The 23,085-nt window shown below is 42.8% G+C and overlaps 1 protein-coding gene across 10 annotated transcripts; it reads left to right on the plus strand.

Moving 5' to 3' along the window:
* Window positions 1–210: 210 nt before the first annotated feature.
* On the plus strand, window positions 211–13,593 carry ZNF35 (zinc finger protein 35). 10 transcript variants are annotated; one of them, XM_074031888.1, is made up of 4 exons: window positions 211–810; window positions 3,024–3,342; window positions 4,642–4,786; window positions 11,159–13,593. In XM_074031888.1, the coding sequence occupies exons 2-4, from the start codon at window positions 3,151–3,153 to the stop codon at window positions 12,403–12,405; spliced, it is 1,584 nt and encodes a 527-aa protein (XP_073887989.1). In that variant the 5' UTR covers window positions 211–810; window positions 3,024–3,150; the 3' UTR covers window positions 12,406–13,593. The 10 variants fall into 10 exon arrangements, with proteins under 10 accessions (XP_073887989.1, XP_073887990.1, XP_045242336.1 ...); XM_074031889.1 differs by having other exon boundaries at window positions 3,027–3,342; XM_045386401.3 differs by having other exon boundaries at window positions 211–323.
* Window positions 13,594–23,085: the final 9,492 nt, after the last annotated feature.

The raw sequence follows: 23,085 nt of genomic DNA on the forward strand, positions 1-23,085 counted from the left end.
CTTGGGTGCGCGCCTCGCCTGAGTGTTCTATCCCTGCTTGGGGATGCACCCCTCCCTGAGGCTCACTTAGAGCTTCCAACCGCACAATCCTGCTAAGCGTTTCGCCCCATCCCTGGTGTGGGGCGACACTGGACACCCATCGAGAGGAAAGCACCTCCCAGATTCCTAGAGAGGCCGGCTTGGCGACTTGGGGAGCCGGAAGCCCATCCAGAGACACTTCCTGTCCGGTCATTGTTCTCGTACCGATGGGAGCTGAGGTCCCGGTCAGCCGGCCTCATGCTGCAGAGCCAGTGAACTCAGGTCGGGCTTCTCAGCTGCGAACAGTGAGTGAGATCGAAGCGGGTGGGCACGAACGTCGAGGGAGAAAGAGGGGCTGTCCCAGGGACCATGGCCCTAGGAGCGGGCCCTGCGTCCTTTCCCTGGGGACACCAGCCTTGTCTGTCCTGGGGTGGGTGAGTTCCCCACAGCCTCGGAATCCCGGCTGCCGCCCACCTGGGGCCTGGCCCGGGAGAGGATGGACACAGACCAGCCAAGGGGCCAGACAGGTCCCAGGGACGGGGACGCGAGGAGCCTATACGTGGAGAGAATGGATTGCCACGTTTGGAAATAGAGAAAGGACATTGAAAGGGAGCCTTTGATAGAGGGCCCTGTGCCCTCTGGGACCAGAGGTCCGTCTGGATCTGATCAGAAGTCTGATGAGAGTACTCACAGTAGGCAGTCTTGCACATACACAAGGTGGAACTAGTTTTAAGACCTTCATACCAGATTGAATTCGGATAGTGATGGAAAGAATAATCCTCCAGAATTAAGGTTTGTCACAGGAATGAAAGTATTGCGTTACTTAATAAATTCAGTGTATACAGTAAGTGGTCAGTAAGTTGACATGGGGAAAAGAATATGATCACTTCAATAGCAGCAACAGGGGATTGAATAAGAATTAGCACCCTTTTCCAATAAAACATTCAAAGGGGGATAGAAGGAAGAATTTCAGTCTCTTCATAAGCAATCAAACTAGTAAGGTTATGTTGCTCACAGGTTAAAAACAGAAACCCTGCTGGCTTAGCTGGGATAAAGGGTTACTGTTAATTAGTGAGGGTATGAATTGGCATGGTGCTTTTGGAAAGCAATTTGGCAGTATATCAACCAGCAAATCCTTGAATAATCCTTGAACTCTGATTATTATAAAGGAATAATTCAGCAAAAAAAAAAAAAAAATTATTTACAAAGAAAAACTTTTAAATATTAATAAAATGGAAATGTAAACTTTTACTAAATAAATGGTTCATAAATAGCATATGATTACGTAAATGATAATATAGCCACAATTTAGAATACTATGCCAGAGTGAGGTAGTTCTGTATGTATTGTATTGAAAGATTGTTAAGACTATTGTGAAATACAGAAATTGAGTTAAAAAACAATGCAGGTTGCTGAACAGTATGTAACTGTGATGATCTAAAGTATGTTTTTGAAAAATAAGCAGTATGTGTGAAGGTGTACATATAAGTATGTAAATGCAGAGAAAATGGGTTAGGACTCCCATCTAAACTGATAAGTACTTTGTGTGTGTGTGTGTAGTGTGTATAGGTTATATATTTAATTCTATATATTTCTGTATTACTTGATCCTTTTGCAATGAAGATTTATCAACACTATAGGTTATTGTGTAGCATTTAAAATAAGCATGAAGAGCCGAGTGTGGTGGCTCATGCCTGTAATCCCAGCACTTTGGGAGGCCAAGGCGGGTGGATCACAAGGTCAGGAGATCGAGACCATCCTGGCTAACACGGTGAAACCCTGTCTCCACTAAAAATACAAAAATTAGCTGGGCGTAGTGGTGGGCGCCTGTAGTCCCAGCTACTGGGGAGGCTGAGGTAGGAGAATGGCGTGAATGCGGAAGGCAGAGCTTGCGGCGAGCCAAGATCACGCCACTGCACTCCAGCCTGGGAGACAGAGCAAGACTCCGTATCTAAAAAAGAGTAATAATAACCATGAAGAATGGCAACATGAAAGTAATCTTTTTTTAAATCTTAAGTGTAATATTTTATCTCACAGGACATTTGGAAGCTATGGAAAATGTAAAAATCAAATAAAAAAAATGAAAAGAACCTTAAAACTACCTGTAATTACACCACCCAGAGATAACTACCCACTGCTAACATGTTTGTATGAAGACTCCCAGTCTTTTTCTTGGGATCCTTTTGTTCACATTATTTTGTATCCTTGGCAATAAAAAATCTTTTGTTGTAAAATCCTTTTTTAAAAAATGCTATGATGATAATTGTGAAAATATGTATCCCCATAGTCAAAAACAAGAATTTATAAAATCATAATTATTAGTAGTATGGTTGGAGATTTTCCGTTGAAAGAAATATCTTTTTTTTTTTTTTTTTTTGAGACGGAGTCTCGCTCTGTAGCCCGGGCTGGAGTGCAGTGGCCGGATCTCAGCTCACTGCAAGCTCCGCCTCCCAGGTTTACGCCATTCTCCTGCCTCAGCCTCCCGAGTAGCTGGGACTACAGGCGCCCACCACCTCGCCCGGCTAGTTTTTTGTATTTTTTAGTAGAGACGGGGTTTCACGGTGTTCGCCAGGATGGTCTCGATCTCCTGACCTCGTGATCCGCCCGTCTCGGCCTCCCAAAGTGCTGGGATTACAGGCTTGAGCCACCGCGCCCGGCCGAAAGAAATATCTTAAATCTTAAAATGTATAGTGGTTATCTCTTTGGAGGTAGACCGAGATGGTTTTTCTTAATCATTTGCTGCATTTTTTAAGTTTTTACAATAAAAGTATGTTAACTTTTAATCAGGAAAAAATCAATAAACATTATATAAAGCTGTTTGCAATGTGGTTATTATGGGAAGACATTACATATTTACAGACCAACCCCTTCATCCTATGAGGGAGGAATAGAGGATTCCATGTCCTACAGTGGCCCCTGGCCAGGCACTGGTGAAATTTGCCAGTGTGCTAAGTGGCATCCAGCAAATCTCTCCTTGGTGCTAACGGTGTTTTCTGATTTCTCAGTAGGTAGTACTCATCTTGGCCCTGGGAAGAAACTCAAAAAGAAGCTTTTGAAACATAAAGCTTAGATGGGGTTTGACCTCTGCTGGGCAGCTCCCAGCTGTATGAGTTCCCCTGCTGAGCAGAGAAGATGACTGCAGAATTGAGAGAAGCCGTGGCCCTAGCTCCATGGGGCCCAGTGAAGGTGAAAAAGGAGGAGGAGGAAGAAGAAAACTTCCCAGGTCAGGCATCCAGCCAACAAGTGCACTCTGAGAACGTCAAAGTCTGGACCCCAGCGGAGGGTCTTCAGACAGGCCTTGATGGATCAGAAGAGGAAGAAAAGGTAAATTGGGGCCTGAGAGGAAGAGGGGAGGAGATACTTGAATACCTCAAGGAGTTTAAGAGGGGACTCTGCCCCTCTACTTCCACACCTGGAGTCTTATTTCTTGGGTATGATTCTAGCTTCCAGTCACTTGTAATAGGATAGAAATGTTCTCTTCTGATTGATGTGACATTCAGTACTTTCTATAAACCAGTGGTTCTCAAATTTTGCTACACAGAACCTGGAGAGCTTTTTATAAAATCTTGATGTCCATGCTGTATTCTGTTCCCATTAAATCATAATCCAGGGTCCAAGCACAGTGACTCACACCTGTAATCCCAGCACTTTGGGAGGCCAAGGTGGGAGGATCACTTGAGGTCAGGAGTTCAAGACCAGCCTGGGCAACATTGCACACCTCGTGTTTTTCTATGCAGAAATACAAAAAATTAGCTTGGAATGGTGGGATGTACCTGTAATCTCAACTACTTGGGAGGCTGAGGTGGAAGGATTGATGGAGCCCAGGAGGCATAGGTTGCAGTGAGCCGAATTAACGCCACTGCACTCTAGCCTGGGCAACAGAGTGAGACCTTGTCTCAAAAAAAAAAAAAAAAAAAGAATCTAGGGGTGGGACCTGGGTATCCATGTTTTTAAAAACTCTTCAGGTGATTTCAGTCAGGTTTTGACAATGCTAACCAGAGCTTCTAAAACTTTAATGTGCATAGGAATCACCTAGCGGCTCTTGTTAAAATAGTTGAAGTTCAGATTCTGATTGAGGACGTCTGGGTATGGTCTGAGATTCTGCGTTTTCTTTTTCTTTTTTTTTTTCAAGCTTGTGGGTGATGCAGATACTGCTGCTGATCTTTGCACCACACTTTGACTCATGAGGCTGTACACTGTGCTGTCCTTAATGTTTCAAACGCACCCCTTACCATTACTAGTTAAATGAGGGCAGAGGTTCCCCCAGAGTCTTTCTGTAATAATATCATCAAAACCTTGCTGCTTTGTTCCTTAGATCCCACAAAAGTTCACTTTGAAAATTCTTCCCACATGCTCTCTCCTCTTATGTACTCACTGATAAGCTAGGTTTAGATTCTGGAGTGAGCAGTGAGGTGCAATCAAAGTAATAAGCAAGAAAGTAGCTGGCTTGCTTCTCTGCCCAACTCACCCTGGGGGTTGGAGGAGACTCTGGCTTCCTTTTCTGTTTTTAAAAATTGTTTTATGGCCTCCAGGAATAGATAATTATGTTCTCATTCTCAAAATTGTAATCACACTACCCCCTACCACCAGTTCCCTCTTAAACACGTTCCTTCTTGTCTCTAGAGTCAGAACATATTCTGGGACATGGCGGTAGTCCTGAAAGCAACTCAGGAGGCACCTGCTGCTTCACCCCTTGGCAGCTACTCGTTACCAGGGACTCTGGCCAAGAGTGAGATACTGGAGACTCATGGGACCATGAACTTTCTAGGTATGGTTCAATTTCCTGATTCTGAATCTGACCATTGGGGTTTCTCAAAATCTTTTCAGAGACTGTGGTGGGCATCCAGTTTCCTAGGTTGACCAACAGAGTACTGAGGTATTAAAAGTGTCAAGGAAAGTTGGAAAGACAAATGCTGAAATGCCTGTGCATTTGTTACGGGAAGTGCCTTATTTTGCACACAGGCTCAAGACACCAGACAAACATAGGTTTTGTCCCTAAAACCTAATCAACAGCAATATGGCACCAAGTTCAAGAGGCTGAAGAAGAGACCCAGGGCCAGCAAACGACATGGAGTTTTACTAGATGTTTATATACAGGTTAGACAGTCTAGAGGCAGTGGGCTGGGCACAGGAGAACCACATGCCCCAGCGGCACAGGCTGGGCAGGAGAACTGCAACCGCTTGCCAAAGGCATGCAGTTTATATAACATTTTCACTTAACACCCTCCCATGAATGACCTCCACCTGGCAGCCTTAATTTAACACAAAACAAGGGGCCCCAATCCCCTTTAGGGCCCATATTCCACTGAAAGGGTTGGGGAATGGATAAGGAATAGATCTCCAGGTTGGCCACTTCTGGATTCCTTTGCTTGGAACTCCAAACTGTGTTCAGGTGTGTCTGCCATACCAGCTCATTCTCAGGTTATGCTTAAGTTGTTGCCATCAGGTGTTTTTACCATACAATAGGCGAATTCCAAACTTACTTTTTAGTGATATTTATTGTTCAGTGAGTTTCATCTCTGTGCACACATGTAAGCACATGTCCTCTTTATGTGCTTTGTAGTTAGCATAGGTTAGTGAGCCTGCAAGAGATGCTAGCTGAGGTAGGATCAGTCAACTTTTGTGGTGATTTTGAGCAAATGCCCTGGAGATGTTCTGTTTTCATAGATCTTTGTGCAAATTATGGAGAATTTTGAGCAGCTATGTCAACCATAATGAAGTTCAAAACTAGGTCTTCATGGAGGGTACTGATGGCTTATCAACTTGTTCTAAGCTAGGACTAAAGAAAGGGTAGTATGTTCTAAAGATCTCACTGGCAGTGGCAGAAGCTTGCCTGTGGAGGAGTGACATTTAAGTGAGGGTCAAGAATGCAGTATCCATGAGTCCTGTGTTTCAAAGCACTTATCGGATGATTGCCAAGCCCTATTCTTTTTATGAGTCTGCCAGATAATTAACACTTTGAACCCTCTCTCCTCCCTAACCAGTTCCTCAGGCATCTGGGGACCAAGTCACTTTCTTAAACCAGTGCTATGGGGAAGACGAGGATCTCCACCTAGATTTTCTTGTCTCATTTTTAATTATTCCCAAACTCTTAGCAGCTTCTGTTCCCCACTTTCTGCTTTTTGTTCCATTCTCTCTGGTGCATTCCCCTGCGTGTCACTTATTTTCTGTCTGTTGGCTTTATCAGCCATTCATAGTCTTAACCCCAACGGCTGCACCTCATCAGGAATGGGCTCCCTTTTCCTACTTTGCCTCTTAACTCAAGACCGTGTTCATACCCGAGACTTACCATTTTGTGCTGCCAGCTATTTCCATGGCGATGGCAGGAACACTGCCAACACTATTTCCATGGCGATATCAGCAGGCGATGGCGGGAACACTGAGCTCTATGTGTGAGAGACATCTGAGTGGGGTTGCTGCCCTGCCTCTAGTAACTCTGTGACCTTGAGTAAGTCCCTTCTCTCTCTGGACCTCCATTTCCTGTTCTACAAATTGGGTGTGTTCATTCATTAAGTATAGGATTCGTTGGCGCTCTCCTTCCTGTGTGCCAGGCAGTGTGATAGGTGCTAGAGATACAGAAATGAATAAGACACAACCTTGCTCTTTTTTTAGCTGAAGGAGAACAGTTTCATCATCGTGATGAAATTGTATAATATACATGAAAGTGCTTTGGAAATTGTGATTGTTACTGGGTTTTTAATGTCTGAGCAAGTTTTAACTGCAGTTTTCATATTTTTTTTTTTTTTTTTTTTGAGACGGAGTCTCGCTCTGTTGCCCGGGCTGGAGTGCAGTGGCCGGATCTCAGCTCACTGCAAGCTCCGCCTCCTGGGTTTACGCCATTCTCCTGCCTCAGCCTCCCAAGTAGCTGGGACTACAGGCGCCCGCCACCTCGCCCGGCTAGTTTTTTGTATTTTTTAGTAGAGACGGGGTTTCACCATGTTAGCCAGGATGGTCTCGATCTCCTGACCTCGTGATCCGCCCGTCTCGGCCTCCCAAAGTGCTGGGATTACAGGCTTGAGCCACCGCGCCCGGCCAGTTTTCATATTTTAATTAATGTTGCATTTATTAAAGTTTATTCATTTAAAAACCAATTTTTAAGCCATTAAGCATAACTTTTTACTTCATCCATACGTCTAGAAATATTTGTATAAAAGTGAGAGCATTTGTATTTTTTCTTTAATTTATGTTCAGTTAAGCTTCAAATTTTACAGATTAAATTTTTTAAACATTTTGGCCGAGCGCAGTGGCTCAAACCTGTAATCCTAGCACTTTGGGAGGCGGAGGCAGGTGGATCACCTGATATCAGGAGTTTGAGACGAGCCTGGCCAACATGGTGAAAACCTGTCTCTACTAAAAATGCAAAAATTAGCCAGGCGTGGTGGTGCGTGCCTGTAGTCCCAGCTACTCGGGAAGCTGAAACAGGAGAATTGCTTGAACCTGGGAGACAGAGGTTGCAGTGAGCCAAGATTGCACCACTGCACTCCAGCCTGGGCGACAGAACGAGAATCCGTCTAAAAATATAAATAAAATTAAAATTTTTAAACATTTAATCCTACCTGCTTATCAAATTTCTTTATATAAAACATAATTGCAAATTTGATATCTTTAGTTCTTTAAAACATTCCAAACACCTAACTGAGCAGATTTACAAGTCTTGTAAATAAAATCTTGATAAACACACAGCCTTTATAAATCTAATGAATTGGACTTATAAATTTAGTAAATCAAATTACCCTTCTTATCTCTGAATATAGTCACCAGCTGAGATGGCAGCCTCATGTAGCATTTCAGGTATCTTTAAAAAAAAAAAAAAAAAGTGAAAGAAAAGTATTGATTTCAAAACTATGGCTATGCCTGTGTTCTAGTTGGTCAAAAATTAGTTTTTGGTTTAGTTTTTCATTATTTCTGTACTTAATTTAATTTCTCTAGAGCTACAGTAATCCTACATGTTTTTCAAAAAGGGAAAATACCATTTCAGAGAAACCGAGGTTATACACCCGGATTATTTGCTGATTAATCTTTTTACCCAAAGAAATTTGAACTTGACCAACACCAGATGGACCCTAATTCTCTTTTCTTAGGCATTTGTCCAGACCCCAGGTCTTACTTTACTCAGTGATGAATCACTTGCATGAAAACCTTCTAGGCTACAGTTGCACCTGGTTTTGTAATGGTTTTGATAGGAGACATCATTCAGATAGAAGGAGTTGTTTCCATTATTGACTGTAATCAGTTTAGTAGTTCCCACTGATCTTCATTTTTCATGCCCAACATTCTAAATCTCCCAGTAAGGAGGGTAGGAGTGAAGGTCAGGGAGACAGTGCAGCTATGAACTAAAGTTTTCATGGGCTCTGTTTCTGTTGGAGAGAAGCCCAGCTTGGGGATGGGAGGCCCAGGTGTCAGTGATGGGGAGTTAAAGCAAAAGAGGAGGTGAAAAGAACCAAGGGAGGAGATGTTAGATGGGAGAAGAATAAAGTGGGATGTAGGAGGAGATGTTAGATGGGAGAAGAATAAAGTGGGATGTAGGTGTTAAAGTAACAGTAAAGAACATAAAGAGAAGAAAGCAGTCAGCAAAAGAAAAACAGAAGAGGCATGAAACTGTATATGGAAAAATTCAAAATATTTAACACAAAAAATTAAAAAATAGGAGAGGAGAGAGATGAAGAGTCAGTAAGGAATCAAGATAACAGGAAAAAATAAGAAAGCAACAGCAGAAGAAAAGATAGAAGAGCAAGTAAACTACAGAGAGAAAAACAGTACATTTTTTAAAAAGCGAGAGATAGAACAGTAGGAATAGAAATAACCAGAAAAAGTTTAGCATTTTAGATTTTTTTTTTTTTTTTTTTTTGAGATGAGTTTCACTCTGCCGCCCAGGCTGGAGCGCAGTGGCATGATCTCGGCTCACTGCAACCTCCACCTCTTGGGTTCAAGTGATTCTCATGCCTCAGCCTCCAGAGCAGCTGGGATTACAGGTGCCCGCCACAACACCCAGCTAATTTTTTTGTATTTTTCCTAGAGACGGGGTTTCACCATGTTGGCCAGGCTGGTCTCCAACTCCTGACCTCAGGTGATCCACCTGCTTTGGCCCCCCAAACCAAAGTGCTGGGATTACATGAGCCACCACACCTGGCTTTTTTTTTTTTTTTTTTTTTTGAGATAGCGTCTCACTCTGTCTCGTCTAGGCTGGAGTGCAAGTGCAGTGGTGCAGTCTCAGCTCACTGCATCCTCCACTTCCCAGATTCAAGCAATTCTCCTGCCTCAGCCTCCCAAGTAGCTGGGACTACAGGCATGCACCACCACACCTGGCTAATTTTGTATTTTCAGTAGAGACGGGGTTTCACCATGTTGGCCAGGATGGTCTCAAACTCCTGACCTCAGGTGATCTGCCCACCTCAGCCTCCCAAAATGCTGGGATTACAGGCGTCAGCCACTGCGACCTGCCAGCATTTCAGATTTTTATTGTTTGTCATATCTGGGGCTCTACTATATCCAGCACTTGGGCATTTCTTTCCTCTGACACTGCTCATCTTGTCTGAACGATTGTGATAGAATTTCGGATTACCATACTCTTAACCAGGCAATCAAACCAGGCTGTTTTCCTACCCCCAATATTGCTTTGTACCACTCCAACATCCTTGTCCCACCCACTCATATCATTGGTTGGATGGTCATCCTGTAGGATATTTCCCTCTCATGGGTGCTAGTCTCCCCACCGTGCAGTAGCAGCAGTTATAACCTGAAGCTCACAGCACCACTGCTCATTTCTGAGCTGACATCACCAGTGGGAATACTTCCCTCCTCTACAGGCTTGCCACCCATTCCTGTTTCCCTTTATTTCACTTGCCTTATTTCTTGAGCTTGGTTTAACTGACAAAACACTTGTTAAGGGTTCACTGTGCCAAAACTGGGTTATATGGTTGCACATTTCAAGGTCAAGGAAAGTGAGGGTGCAGAGGAGACAAACATAAAGAACTATGATGTTACTGATAGCAGGACTCCTTTTTGATACCATTAGATTCTGAAGCAATGTAAAGCATCCAGAGACTAATCAGTATCATAAAGCTTGAGGGTGTTTTGATGTTCTCATGATATTTTCTGCCATTGTGGAGCAGGCTATGCCATAACTCAACAAGGTCAGCTTTCCTTGACACAATGCTAAGCTATTCCTATGACACAAGGGTAAGAGTTTGCCATGTATGGTTTCTTTTTTAATTCTCCTAGTGTAGCTGTCTATCACCGTAGCAACTCCCCTCCCCTGAGCATTCATCTTTCCTTCTAACCCCTCACAACATCATCAGTCAGCCTGAAAGTTGCTGCACACATTCAGAACACTGACTGTATTCCAGACAATGCCTTAGTAGTTGACATAGAGCAACTCCATTAATATACTCACAGCCTTATGAGGTAGATACTATTAGTATCCCTGTTTTAGAGATTGGGAAACTGAGGCACACAGGAGTTAAGTAGCCCAAAGTCATGCAGCTAGTTAGTGTCAGAGCAGAGATTTGAAACCAGGCAGTCTGGCTCTAGAATCCATGTTCTTAACCTATATGCTGCAGGACCTCACAGCGTTTCATATGCTTTTGGCTGCTGTGGCTATCTTGGCAGCCAGTGTTACCCTTTCTGTCCATGCTTATCCTTTCTTTGATATCCAGTATCCTCAGACACAGAAACCTCAGTTGCTAGATCTTTGTTTACAGGTAGCAAATCTCCCTAATTAACTGGTGGGTTGTAAGCAAATCCACACTAAGTAGCTAAGGTAAGAAGGCAAGCCTAGGGAGAGGCTCGCGTCCTTCATAACTGGTCTTCATTGCAAGGGCAGTCATCATACAGCCAGGAGGAGCACTGTCTGGAGATTGGGCCTCCCTGGCATGAGGCAGTGGGGTTAAGTGTCTAATGGAGGCAAGTGGAAGTGCTGGAAAGACCATGAGTCAGTGGATTCTGCTGTAGGTAGAGAGGAGGGCAAAGCCCCAGCTGAAGAACCTATGGAGGAGAGGTAACATGTGATGGGATTCTTTTTTTTGATGAAGCCATTTTGTGGAGGTGCTGAGATCACATACTCCCTTTTATGACTTGATGATCCTATTGTTTTTCTAGGCCAGAGAAAGCTAACATTTGTATTGTCTGTTTCTTGGTTCAGGTGATGAAACCAAGAACCTACAGTTACTGGTTCCAAAAACTGAGATATGTGAGGAAGCTGAAAAACCCCTCATCATATCAGAAAGAATCCAGAAAGCTGATCCTCAAGGACCTGAATTAGGAGAAGCTTGTGAAAAAGGAAACATGTTAAAGAGGCAGAGAATAAAGAGGGAAAAGAAAGATTTCAGACAAGTGATAGTGAATGACCGTCAGTTATCTGAAAGCTTCAAAGAAGAAGAAAACCAGAAATGTAAGAAATCTGGGGGAAAATACAGCCTTAATTCTGGCGCTGTTAAAAATCCAAAAACCCAGCTTGGGCAAAAGCCTTTTACATGTAGCGTGTGTGGGAAAGGATTTAGTCAGAGTGCAAACCTCGTTGTGCATCAGCGAATCCACACTGGAGAGAAACCCTTTGAATGTCATGAGTGTGGGAAGGCCTTCATTCAAAGTGCAAACCTCGTTGTGCATCAGAGAATCCACACTGGACAGAAACCTTATGTTTGCTCAAAATGTGGGAAAGCCTTCACTCAGAGTTCAAATCTTACTGTACATCAAAAAATCCACTCCTTAGAAAAAACTTTTAAGTGCAGTGAATGTGAGAAAGCCTTTAGTTACAGCTCACAACTTGCTCGGCACCAGAAAGTCCACATTACAGAAAAATGCTATGAATGTAATGAATGTGGGAAAACATTTACTAGGAGCTCAAACCTCATTGTCCACCAGAGGATCCACACTGGGGAGAAGCCCTTTGCTTGTAACGATTGTGGCAAAGCCTTTACCCAGAGTGCAAATCTCATTGTACATCAGCGAAGCCATACTGGTGAGAAGCCATATGAGTGTAAAGAGTGTGGGAAAGCCTTTAGTTGTTTTTCACACCTTATTGTGCACCAGAGAATTCACACTGCAGAGAAACCTTACGACTGCAGCGAATGTGGGAAAGCCTTCAGTCAGCTCTCTTGCCTTATTGTCCACCAGAGAATTCACAGTGGAGATCTTCCTTACGTATGTAATGAATGTGGGAAGGCCTTCACATGTAGCTCATACCTACTTATTCATCAGAGAATTCATAATGGAGAAAAACCTTACACATGTAATGAGTGTGGGAAGGCCTTCAGACAGAGGTCGAGCCTCACCGTGCACCAGAGAACCCACACCGGGGAGAAGCCCTATGAATGTGAGAAGTGTGGTGCAGCTTTCATTTCCAACTCACACCTCATGCGACACCACAGAACCCATCTTGTTGAATAACAAGTGAGGAAGAGGAAGACCTCCAGCATTGGTCATAACCTGCCTCCCTAATGAGACACCTCTTTGCTGTTTTCTTCCTCCTCTATAAAAGTGAGGGCTATGTCCTTAAAAGTTAGAGTTTTCAGGAATGCAGCACAAAACACAAGAAAGCATTTCAGAGGCTAATTTAAAGAAAACAAAAAGTAAGCACCTAAAGGCAAAGACTTTGTTTTAACTGTACCTTAAGCGGTCATGTTTTCTGAAGTGGAATGTGGCTTTCTTAGGAATGGGTCATACAAAGCTAAGTGGTAATGATGCTATTTGGGGAAAGGTCTTTTTTGCTTAATTTTGTTTTTTAAAACTCTGATGATTGCTTAAGCAACAGGCAGGTTATCTGCCTGGTTGAATTCTGGTTGAACTGTGTATTCTAATATTTCTGGTTAAGTGGTGACTAGGTAAGGAAACCACTTGGGGTATCAGTTCAACAATTCACTTATGAACGTTTATAAGCTTTCCATTTCCTAGGTAATTTTTAGAAAGTCAGTCAAAACAAAAAAACTTTACTGAAAATGGACAGAAATAGGAAATGGACTTTTTCCTTACTGTCTATACCTCTTGAACCTTGGTATTGTAAAGATCTGGGGACCTCTGAGTCTATTCTGACCATTCCCTAGTCTGCATGGCCAAGCACTCAAGGATTGATGGACACCACACACTAGCTATATTCATTTGCCCAGATCAACAGCTCCTTCTCCAAACATCTCAAGCCCCCAATTCCTATCACATTCCATTTGGGTGAGATGCAACTAACAGCCCCTTCCTGGATAAAGGAGTCAAAGAATAAAGCTTGCCTAGAGGCATGCCCCAGTTGTCTCTGCTGTCATTCTGCTCAAGTCCAGGCAGGGGTCTCAGTTTGGGTTTCATTCTGACATTCTGGATGGTGTTCAGAAGAAATGGTGGAGCTCTTCTCATTCTGAGAGGACCTAAGAGGGAAAGTGAAGGGAGAGGGAAGGTGGAAGTAAGATTCCTAAGGTCTTAATTTGATTTTTTGAGAAATTCAGAGGTGTTGGAATATGAAAACTTTTAGAGGGATGAAGAAACTGGCTAAGGTAAGATATCTTTGTTACCATTGAGCCTTTACTCCTGGAAGAATGGTTTATTAAACTATGCAGTAGGTAATATGTAATAATATTACCTTGTATTTATACAGAACTTTTATTCTTTGTTGTGTACCCTTATGTATTGACCATGATACCTGGCATGTATCTGACGCATTCACATAGATCACTACCTTAGTCCTTACAACACTGAAAGAGGTGGTTGCCTGTTTACCTGAGAATGGTCATTTAGCGCAAGGCCAAGTAACAAGTGACAGCTTATATCCAAGTCCAGGATCTGAATCTAGATTCTGTGTTCTGCCATGCCACTTGCCTCACTACCTGTAATCCCCATGCAGACCTGTGGGGGAGACAAAGGGGTATGTAGTCCCATTTTTCAGGTGAGGAAGCTGATGTGACAGATTTTGGGGAGTGCCTTAGGCACTGTGACCAGAAATCAGCAAACCTAAGACTATGTGGTCTCCTGATTTCTGGCTCTGTCCCTCCACGCTATTCCAGTGCCTCAGGGCATACGAGAGCATTTATCATAAATGCTGAGCCTGATGCAACTCTCATGCAGAAGTCCCATGCATTTATTATCACATTTCTGCAAGACTAAATATTAATCACATAGTGTTTTCTAGTTTATAGAGCACTTTTTTTGGTTTGTTTTTTGTTTTTGAAATGAAGTCTTGGCTGTGTTGCTTAGGCTGGAGTCCAGTGGCACGATCTCGGCTCACTGCAACCTCTGCCTCCCAGGTTCAAGTAATTGTCACCTCAGTCTTCTGAGTAGCTGGGACTACAGGTGAGTGCCACCACGCCTGGCCAGTTTTTTTTGTTTTTTTGTTTTTTGTTTTTTTTGAGATGGAGTCTTGCTCTCGCCCAGGCTGGAGTACAGTGGCGCGATCTTGGCTCACTGCAACCTCTGCCTCCCGGGTTCAGGCGATTCTCTTGCCTCAACTTCCTGAGTAGCTGAGACTACAGGTGCACACCACCACCCCCGGCTAATTTTTGTATTTTTAGTAGCCACGGGGTTGGTCAGGCTACTCTTAAACTCCTGACCTCATGATCCACCTGCTTCAGCCTCCCAAAGTGCTGGGATTAAGGAGTAAGCCACTGTCCAGCCTTTTTTGTATTTTTAGTAGAGATGAGGTTGCACTATGTTGGCCAGGCTGGTCTCGAACTCCTGACCTCAGGTGATCCACCTGCCTCGGCCTCCCAGAGTGTCAGGAATACAGGCACGAGCTACCATGCCTGGCCTACAGTGCATTTTCACATACAGAAGGCATACACAAGAAAGCTTATTAATTTCCTTTTTCCTCCCTCATCTATTTTTTTGTCAAAACATATGCAACTTATTTTTGCAGGTTTGTTCTAAATCATAGAGACACAAATACAAGAAATCAAAAGGATTCAAAAGTAGGATCACATACTCATGCCCTCACCAATCCTAACAGTGACTGTTCCAGTCTCCCTGATGGAATGGAGAGACCCAAAGAAACCACCACCTGTCTCTGCTGAGAGTAAGAACAAGTTAGTTTTTTTCCCCTCCCTTATCAGGAAACTGAGAATATAAGGAGAGCAGGTCTGAAGATTTGAGATAACTGTGTGACCTTGACCCCCGAAGAGACCAAAACTACTTTGCTGAAAAAAAATACCTGCTGGGATTTATGACTATTAAGACAGTTAAACCATTCTACTATCACATATGTTTATCCTTGTAATTGAATATTAAGTTATGGAGGATTGTGATTTTCACTCATAGGTAGTTCAGAAAAGCTACCCAGGCGATTATGATGCAAAACTAGGTTTGAGATTCACTGACCCAACCTTGCAGTAAAGCAGTGGTTTTAAACCTTGGCTTCATGTTAGAATCACCTTGGGCACTTTTTTAAAATTTCCATTTCTAGACCTCAGTATTTTTCAAAACTCTGGAGGGGATTACAGTGACAAGCAAAGGTGATGAACCACTGTAGCAAAAAGTAAAGGCTGCAGGTCAAGAATGTGTGTGATCAAAGGTGGAGGGGGTGGGGGGTGCTCCAGGATAAGGATCTGTATGTGCAAAGCATTCTATGTATTTTTAGCAGAACAGGACACTTACTTTACACTGGCTGCATTAGGTGTCCATCAGTGCCTCTGCCAACCATTGGATGTTAGAGGATTCTGCCACCTAACTTATTTTATTTGTATTTAAGTGAATATACCAGACATTTATATGAGTAAACCAAGTTTTACATAACATACTTTTGGTATGTATTATGACCTTTTACATTTCTACTTGGATTTCATCTCCAGATCTCAGTTTCCACAAACCTGCATCTAGGTTCAGGGCCTCTGATTCTGCACAAATCATGTGAGCCAAGTGGATTGATTACTAGACAGATCAGATCCTTCCCCAGCTAATAACTCTCCCTTCTGATTCCAGCCCTGAAAATAAATTGCAGCCTGCCATTTTCTTTATGGTTTATAATAAGGGAGGAGTGACCACATTTTGTCAGTTTGCTTAGTTTCCTATTCTTTGGACTCATCTCCCATCTTTTTTGGGTAGCCTTCCTAGGAGTGGTTGAGAACTCTGAAGCCCCATTTTCCTAAGTTGCTGAGAGCTATCAGACTTTTAGCTGTCAAGCTGAGAGCTCTGTTGCAGGCCTAGTGATTGGCATTAAGAGTAGGGCCAGGAAATCTGTCCTCATCCTCAAATGAGACCAACAGATATGTATTAAGTGGAGCACAGTGATGCAAAACTGATGGTGAAATCACAGTACTCTGGGAGCACAGGAGAAAGACTTCAATCCCTAACACACAGTTACACACTCAAACACAGCCATAAATTCCTTGAGGCTTAGAAAGAGGTGACTTTGGACAAAGCTAATTGTTCATCTGCTCTGTATGCCCTCCCTTTCTCAGGTAGTTGTCCCTCTCCTACATCTGGCACCTCTCCACTTGCTCATCCATTGTAGGCACTGCAACCTTTCTGGGGTTGCAGCCCCTTTGGAAATCCAGGGAAGATTGTGGATCCTCTTCTCCTAAGAAATGTACGTTGCAGATTAAATCTTGTGCTTACTTGGAGGTTATGCAGGCTTCCTGAAGCCAATACGTAAATCTAGGGCCTAAAATCTAAACTGGGGATGTATTACATAATCACCAGTGACTTTTTTTTAAATGAGGTTAGGTTTCAGAATCGCTAAGAATGTTGCCCAGACGCATAACCTTTAAAATTTGTTTTTCTCCTGGATTCCTTCCCTCATCAAATGACATTATCCCCACCACCTGGGGCACCCAGATTGAATGTCCGGAAGCTATTTCTGCCTTCCTAAGCATCATTCATTACAAAAACATTTTGTGTTCCCTTTGTGGTGAACGTCATGCTAGATTCTGGAGTGCCAACGCAAACCTGGTCCACTAGCCCTGTTGTCATGTCTTGTTATGGGAAAAATATCAGGATCCCTAACATGATTTACTGAGCTCTTCATAATCGCTTTCCAGCCTCATCTCTTCACTCTCAGGCACCTTTTAGTGCAGTCTAGAGGCACGTGCTTGCTCTCCTCTGTGCCTTTGCTCACACTTTTCCCAGTGCCTATAATACCTCATCACTACTTCCCACTCAGTCCCCTTCTATTTTTGTAAGCTTAGTTTCTTCTAATATTTGGTTCAAGTTCCATCTCTGGGAAACCCCTGACTGCCTTATGGCCAAAGGCATATTCAGAAGTATATTTATTGATATGCGTATACGAGTGCATGATATGCTATGTATCCAGGGATTTACCTTTTTGCTTTAAAGTGAAAAAATCTGGATTAAAAATTGTGTATATAATACACTTCTCATGTACTGTTGCTGTTATATATACTATATACTATTTAAAAGTATATAGATAAATTACCTAAAGGAAATAAGAAAATATCATAAGTGGTTAAATGACTTGCAGCCATACAGATGGTTAATTCCAGGCTTAGCTTCAAACCCATATACTCTGGATAATAGGATTATGGGTTACTAAGAGGAATTTTGTTTCTTTGTTTTAGTAATTTCTGTATTTCTATAAGGAGCAAGAATTTTATAAAAATAAATTATTATATTTGCATATCTAGTTTATTATATTAACCATAAACCATATCTCAATTCTCCATTTTGTGGTATGTTGGAGGGACCCTTCCCTTCCTTTCTCTTTCCCTTTTCCACATTGTTGTCTCTTACATTATCAAGTCTGATAATTCTTAAATTCTATTCTGTAACCAGTTAGGATTTTATGGTTTGTTTATTGATAGATTTCAAAAGCTGAAAATAAACAGCATGAACATTATTATGACCATGTGAATATTGTTGACTGCAGATCTTAGCCTACTGTGTTTATATTTCCTTTTGGGATCAGCTTTTTGTTTTTACTGAAGTTTCTACTTGCCTTTCTTTTTACCTTGTGCTGGTTGCTTTCCACACACTCGCAGTCATCTTCAAATTCTCCATTCAATTAAATACTCTGTTGAATTCACTTCTTTTCTCGCTGTATATTCCCCTTTCAGCCTCCTGCTCTAGTCTGTTTTTGATGCCCTTTCTGCTTATTATTCTGTTGTTACACTGGACTCAACTGTTTCCTGAATTCTGTGTCTTCTTTTTTCTTTATTTACTTCATCATTTTACTATAGTACATGTCAAGTCTCCTGTCAGGAAAAAGTACATGGAAGGCAAAGTTGTTGAGTGTTTATATGTCTTTCTCTGACTTCTCACTTGATGGTAATTTGATGGGGTTGGAATTCTAGGTTGAAAAATTTCCCTAGACGTTTATAGCCATCACTTCACTGACTTACAGCATCCACTGCTGCTGAGATGCCTGATTCCAATCTGATACTTATTTATTTGACAATAAATAGTATTTACATTACAGTGATCTGTTTTCCCACCCTTATGCCTGGAAGCTTTTAAAGTCTCTTCTTTATCTTTGATGTATTCAATTCCCTAATGCTCAGTGGAATTTTTCAATCTAGAGACTCAGGTACTCCTACTCTTGGAAATTTTCTCATTTTTTATATGACTATTCCCCCTTTCCATGTTTTTTTTTTTTCCCTTCTGTTTTTACTCTTTATATAGAGTTTCTGCTAATCAAATGTTGGACCTTGTGGATTGATCCTTAGCTGCATTCATTATTTCCATTTCTTTGTCTTGTGCCACTATGAGAAGAGTACCTTATTTTCTAATGAATAATATTTTTAACAGTAACAATTTTAACAGTAACTAGTTTAATTTCTGAGAGCCTTTTCTTAAAAGTGTCTTCTGTCACATGAATTATCTTTATTCCCTTCATGCCCCTGCCACTGGGTCCTTTTTCCCCTCTGTTTACCTTGTTTACTCTCATTAGAGACTTTCCTCAAATGTGTTGTGATTCTTACACCCATGTACATGTGTGCGCGTGTGTGAGTGTGTCTGTGAATTAAAAGCCTAATTGAGACCTCTGTGTGTAGGAGTGAAATTTGCCCACTATTTCCCTGGAGACCCCTAAATGCCAGAATACAGAATATTTTGCCTTGGGCTCTTACATTTAATCGCAAAAATCCTCTGATATTTTTGTCTGGGGTTTAGATGCTGTTAAGTGCTTTTCTAGAAGTGGAGGGAAGGAAGCCAAGTGTTATTACAGAATTCCAGTTAATGCCCTTATTATTAGATCCACTTCTGCCTCCCGCCCTTCATTGTACCTGGAGTTTTGAAATTCCAAGTCTTCGGGGTTGAGCAGGGTAGATCAGCTAGTTCCTTCCATTGGATAGCTCTCAGCAAGAGTTCCAAGCTGTTACTCCCTCCACCCAGCTTTCTTAGTTACCACATCATTCATTTTCCATCTTCTAGAAATTTTTTCCTTTTATATCTTCGTTATACTTTTTTTTTTTTTTTTTTTTTTTTTTGAGACGGAGTTTTGCTCTTGTTGCCCAGGCTGGAGTGCAATGGGGCGATCTCGGCTCACTGCACCCTCCGCCTCCCGGGTTCAAGCAGTTCTCCTGCCTCAGCCTCCTGAGTAGCTGAGATTACGGGAACATGCCACCATGCCCATGCCCAGCTAATTTTTTTTTTTGTATTTTTTAGTGGAGACGGGATTTCACCATGTTGGCCAGGCTGGTCTCCAAGTCCTGACCTCCAGTGATCTGCCCACCTCGGCCTCCCAAAGAACTGGGATTACAAGCATGAGCCACCGCGCCCAGCCTCATCATTACACATTTTAACCATTTTTTCCCATTGTTATTTTAGGGGAAGTTAAACCATTTTTAAAAGAATGTTGATATCCTTTCATACAGCAGTACCACTTTTAGAAAGCTATCTTAAGAATGAGTATTTGTACAATGATTTACATACATGTCAATGTTACTCATTTCACAAAAAATAAGTGACTAACCTAAGTAACAATAGGGGAATGATTAAATAAGTTATAATACTATGGAATATTGTGCAACCGCTAAAGGTCATAATTAAAAGAATAGTGATATGATAATAGCACACAGTAATATTAAATAAATAATGCAAAGTACAAAATAAAACACTGTACAGAGAGCCGAGTTTTCTAAGATGCACATGCATAGGAAGGAAAGAAATTGGGGGTTAACTGTGGTTACATTTTCGGCATTGTCTACATTTTCTACAGTAAGCCTGAATTACTTTTATGATCAGGAGGGGAAGGTTAATAGAAAGATCAAGGCTTGTTCAGAGTGGTGAGACTTTCTTGTGAAGTGTGAAATGGGTAATGGGGAATAATAGAATAAGGGTCTGGAGAAATAAGGTCCCTGTTTTTATCCATTGTTAGCATTTTATGGTTACCAAGAACCTAATACCAGGTGAAGGAGTTCAGCAGAGGAATGTGTATTTGTGACATTGTCCTGGCTGGACTGTGAAGGCTGAGCTGGTGAGGGGAGAAAGGAATCCTGAAGACCATACTGGCAGTTTTTTTCAGAGCCCAAGAGAGATGGTGGGATTCTGACCCAGCCACTAGAAGGGGGCCAGAGGAGAAGGAATAGATGTGATGTTTTGAAGACAAAATGAGCAGACTTCAAGGGACACGGAAGATCAAGCAGCAAATTCCCAAGCCAGAGGTCTGGGCCTCTACATCCTGGTGAGACCTACGATATGACAAACGAGGCCAGGCCCAGGTCCGAGAGGCACTGCTTTCCTTGCAGTTCTCTGGAACTACCCTGTCTTCACAGTGGCTAATGCCTCTCTGATGTTGGGAAGGGCTGGAGACAAGGGAGGAGACAACCCAACTCCTAGCAGGCTACCTGGCTCTTGTAGGCTACCCTGACACCAGCTAGTTTCCCCACTTGTACCATGTGTGGTTTTCCAGAATTCCTGTGGTCTCTGGTATTTTCCCTCCAAGGAGTGGAGTTCCCTCAAGGCAAGTCCCACTACTGAACCAATAGCAAGGTTGTAATCATCACTACTGTTAGTTGAGGGGTTCCTGTGTGCCAGGCACCATACTAAATGCCAAGTGTGTTTTATCTCACTTAATCCTCACGTGAGGAGGGATGTTCTCTTACGCCATTTGCAAAACCAGTAGTCCCAGTCAGGACTGGAACAACTCTGATGTACAAGTCTGTGCCCCTTCCTCCCAGGTGAACTTCTCAGTGCACCCCTAAGGGCTCCTCTCCACATGTAAGAGTTCTTTGTTAAATTGAAAGAGCAGTGCTTGCCTGTAGTAAAAAGATCAATGGTGCAAAAGCATACAGAGATGTGAGACTCCCAGTCCACACGACCAGTCTCCTACCCCAGTGGTAGCTATTGTTAAATTTCTTGAGGATCTTTCCTCAAGATAGTCCCAGTATTTACAACCTTATGTATCGCCCTTAAAGAAACACGAAAAAACAAATGAAAGCTTAAGATACACAGTCTACACCTTGCTTTTTTCAGTGTCTTGGAGATGGCTTTATATTAGCCTGTAAGATATACCTCATTCTTTTTTTCATTGCTTTGTGATACTCCATTGTATGAATGTACCATAATTCATAGAGTCCCCCTGTTGGTGGGCCTCTAGGTTCTTTTCTGCCTTTTGCTATTACAAACAGTACTGTGCCGAATATCCCCGCACACTGTCCTTGGATAAATTGATGAAATTAAATGGTAGGTGCATTTGATATTTTGATAGAAATTGGAAATTTAGTTCCCAGTGTGTGTGAAAATGCCCATTCCCCTGAATCCTCTGAAACTATTGTGTTGTTTCTGATCTCATAAATGAAAAATGCTCTCATATTTTAATTTGGACTCAACTATGAGTAAAACTGGGTACCATATCCCATGTTTAAAAGCCATGTGTATTTATTTTCTGTGACTTGCTTACTCGCGTTCTTTAGCAGTTTTTCTGTTCATCCTTTTAATAATCGATTTGTACAAACGATAAAGAAATTACCCTTATCTGCTATATGTGTTGCAAATATTTTCCCAGGTTTATTGTTTGTCTTACTTAATTTTGCTGTTTGGATATTTAAAATTTAATATGAAATCATAGACTTTCCCTCTTCAAGATGATATGTTCTCCCATGATTTCTAGTCCCTTGAGAGTGGTCCCTTCAAAATTCTTTGTGGATAAGGACAGAGTCAGGTCTTGGCCCTGCCTCCCACCCCTTTTCCTCTGGCATCCAGGTGGAAGAACCAAGCAGGAAAAACACATAGACAAAGACATCTCCCAACTTACTAGAGCAGCCGGGCAAGACGCTTGCACCAGGGCCTTCTGCCCTCGCCAGACTCATTGAGCTAGTCAAAAGCAGGGTGTCCGGGAAGCCCAGCAGCAAGACCAGTGAAGAGCAGAGCAAGCTGAGGGAGGAATGGGCAGTCCGAGAAAGGGAGAACAGAAGGGGCTGTACCCTCGGATGGGGTGGGGTTGGGGCTGGTGGGGGGCTGCAGCCTGGAGGCTAGGGACAGGCCCTAATCTGGGGTGGGTGGCGTGTTGGGGGAAGGAAAGAGAAGGAGGGGCTAGAGCTTGAGATATGGGAGGCAATGGAGGAGGCTGCAGCTATGGGGGCAGGGGAAGGGGAAGAATCGGGAATGGGCAAGGAGAAGAGCAGTAACATGCAGGTGGAGGTGGGCAGTAAGGGTAGGAGTCAGGATCAGATGTGGTGTCCTGGAAGAGGAGCCCAGTTCAGGGAGGAGCCAGGGAGGAAAAGGGCGGCTTCCTCCAGGACCCTGGGACCCTTGTGCTGCCCACTGCTTTCTCTGGCCTTAGGTGGGCAGGGCAGAAACCAGACCATACTCCTGAAGGCAGGTGGGGAAGAGGGCATTCTAGGCTGGCCCTGTTCCTCACCTCCCAACCCAGAACAGATCCCTAAGCTCTGACGTGAGTTCTCTCTTGCCATTGTGAGGCTGGGGTGAAATGAGGGGTAAGAAATGGCTTTGTAACGATTAGAAGGCTGCCTGGTTGCATAGGCCTGCTGTGGCCTTCTGGAGGACAGGGTAGGCATGGATAAAAGAAAACCAAGCCTTACCTGATTGGAAAACATTCTACATTCACAGTGCAACGTGGGGCGCCTGCCCCTGACTGCCTTATACATGGACCTCAGCCGTGCTTCCAGAGCCTTGTTCTGTGGTGAACGCTTAACGAATGACAAGCAGAGGCCTTGTCTGAGGGAGGCAAGATGTGAAGTCACA

The sequence above is a fragment of the Macaca fascicularis genome, chromosome 2 (assembly GCF_037993035.2).
Source record: "Macaca fascicularis isolate 582-1 chromosome 2, T2T-MFA8v1.1".
Lineage (NCBI taxonomy): Eukaryota > Metazoa > Chordata > Mammalia > Primates > Cercopithecidae > Macaca > Macaca fascicularis.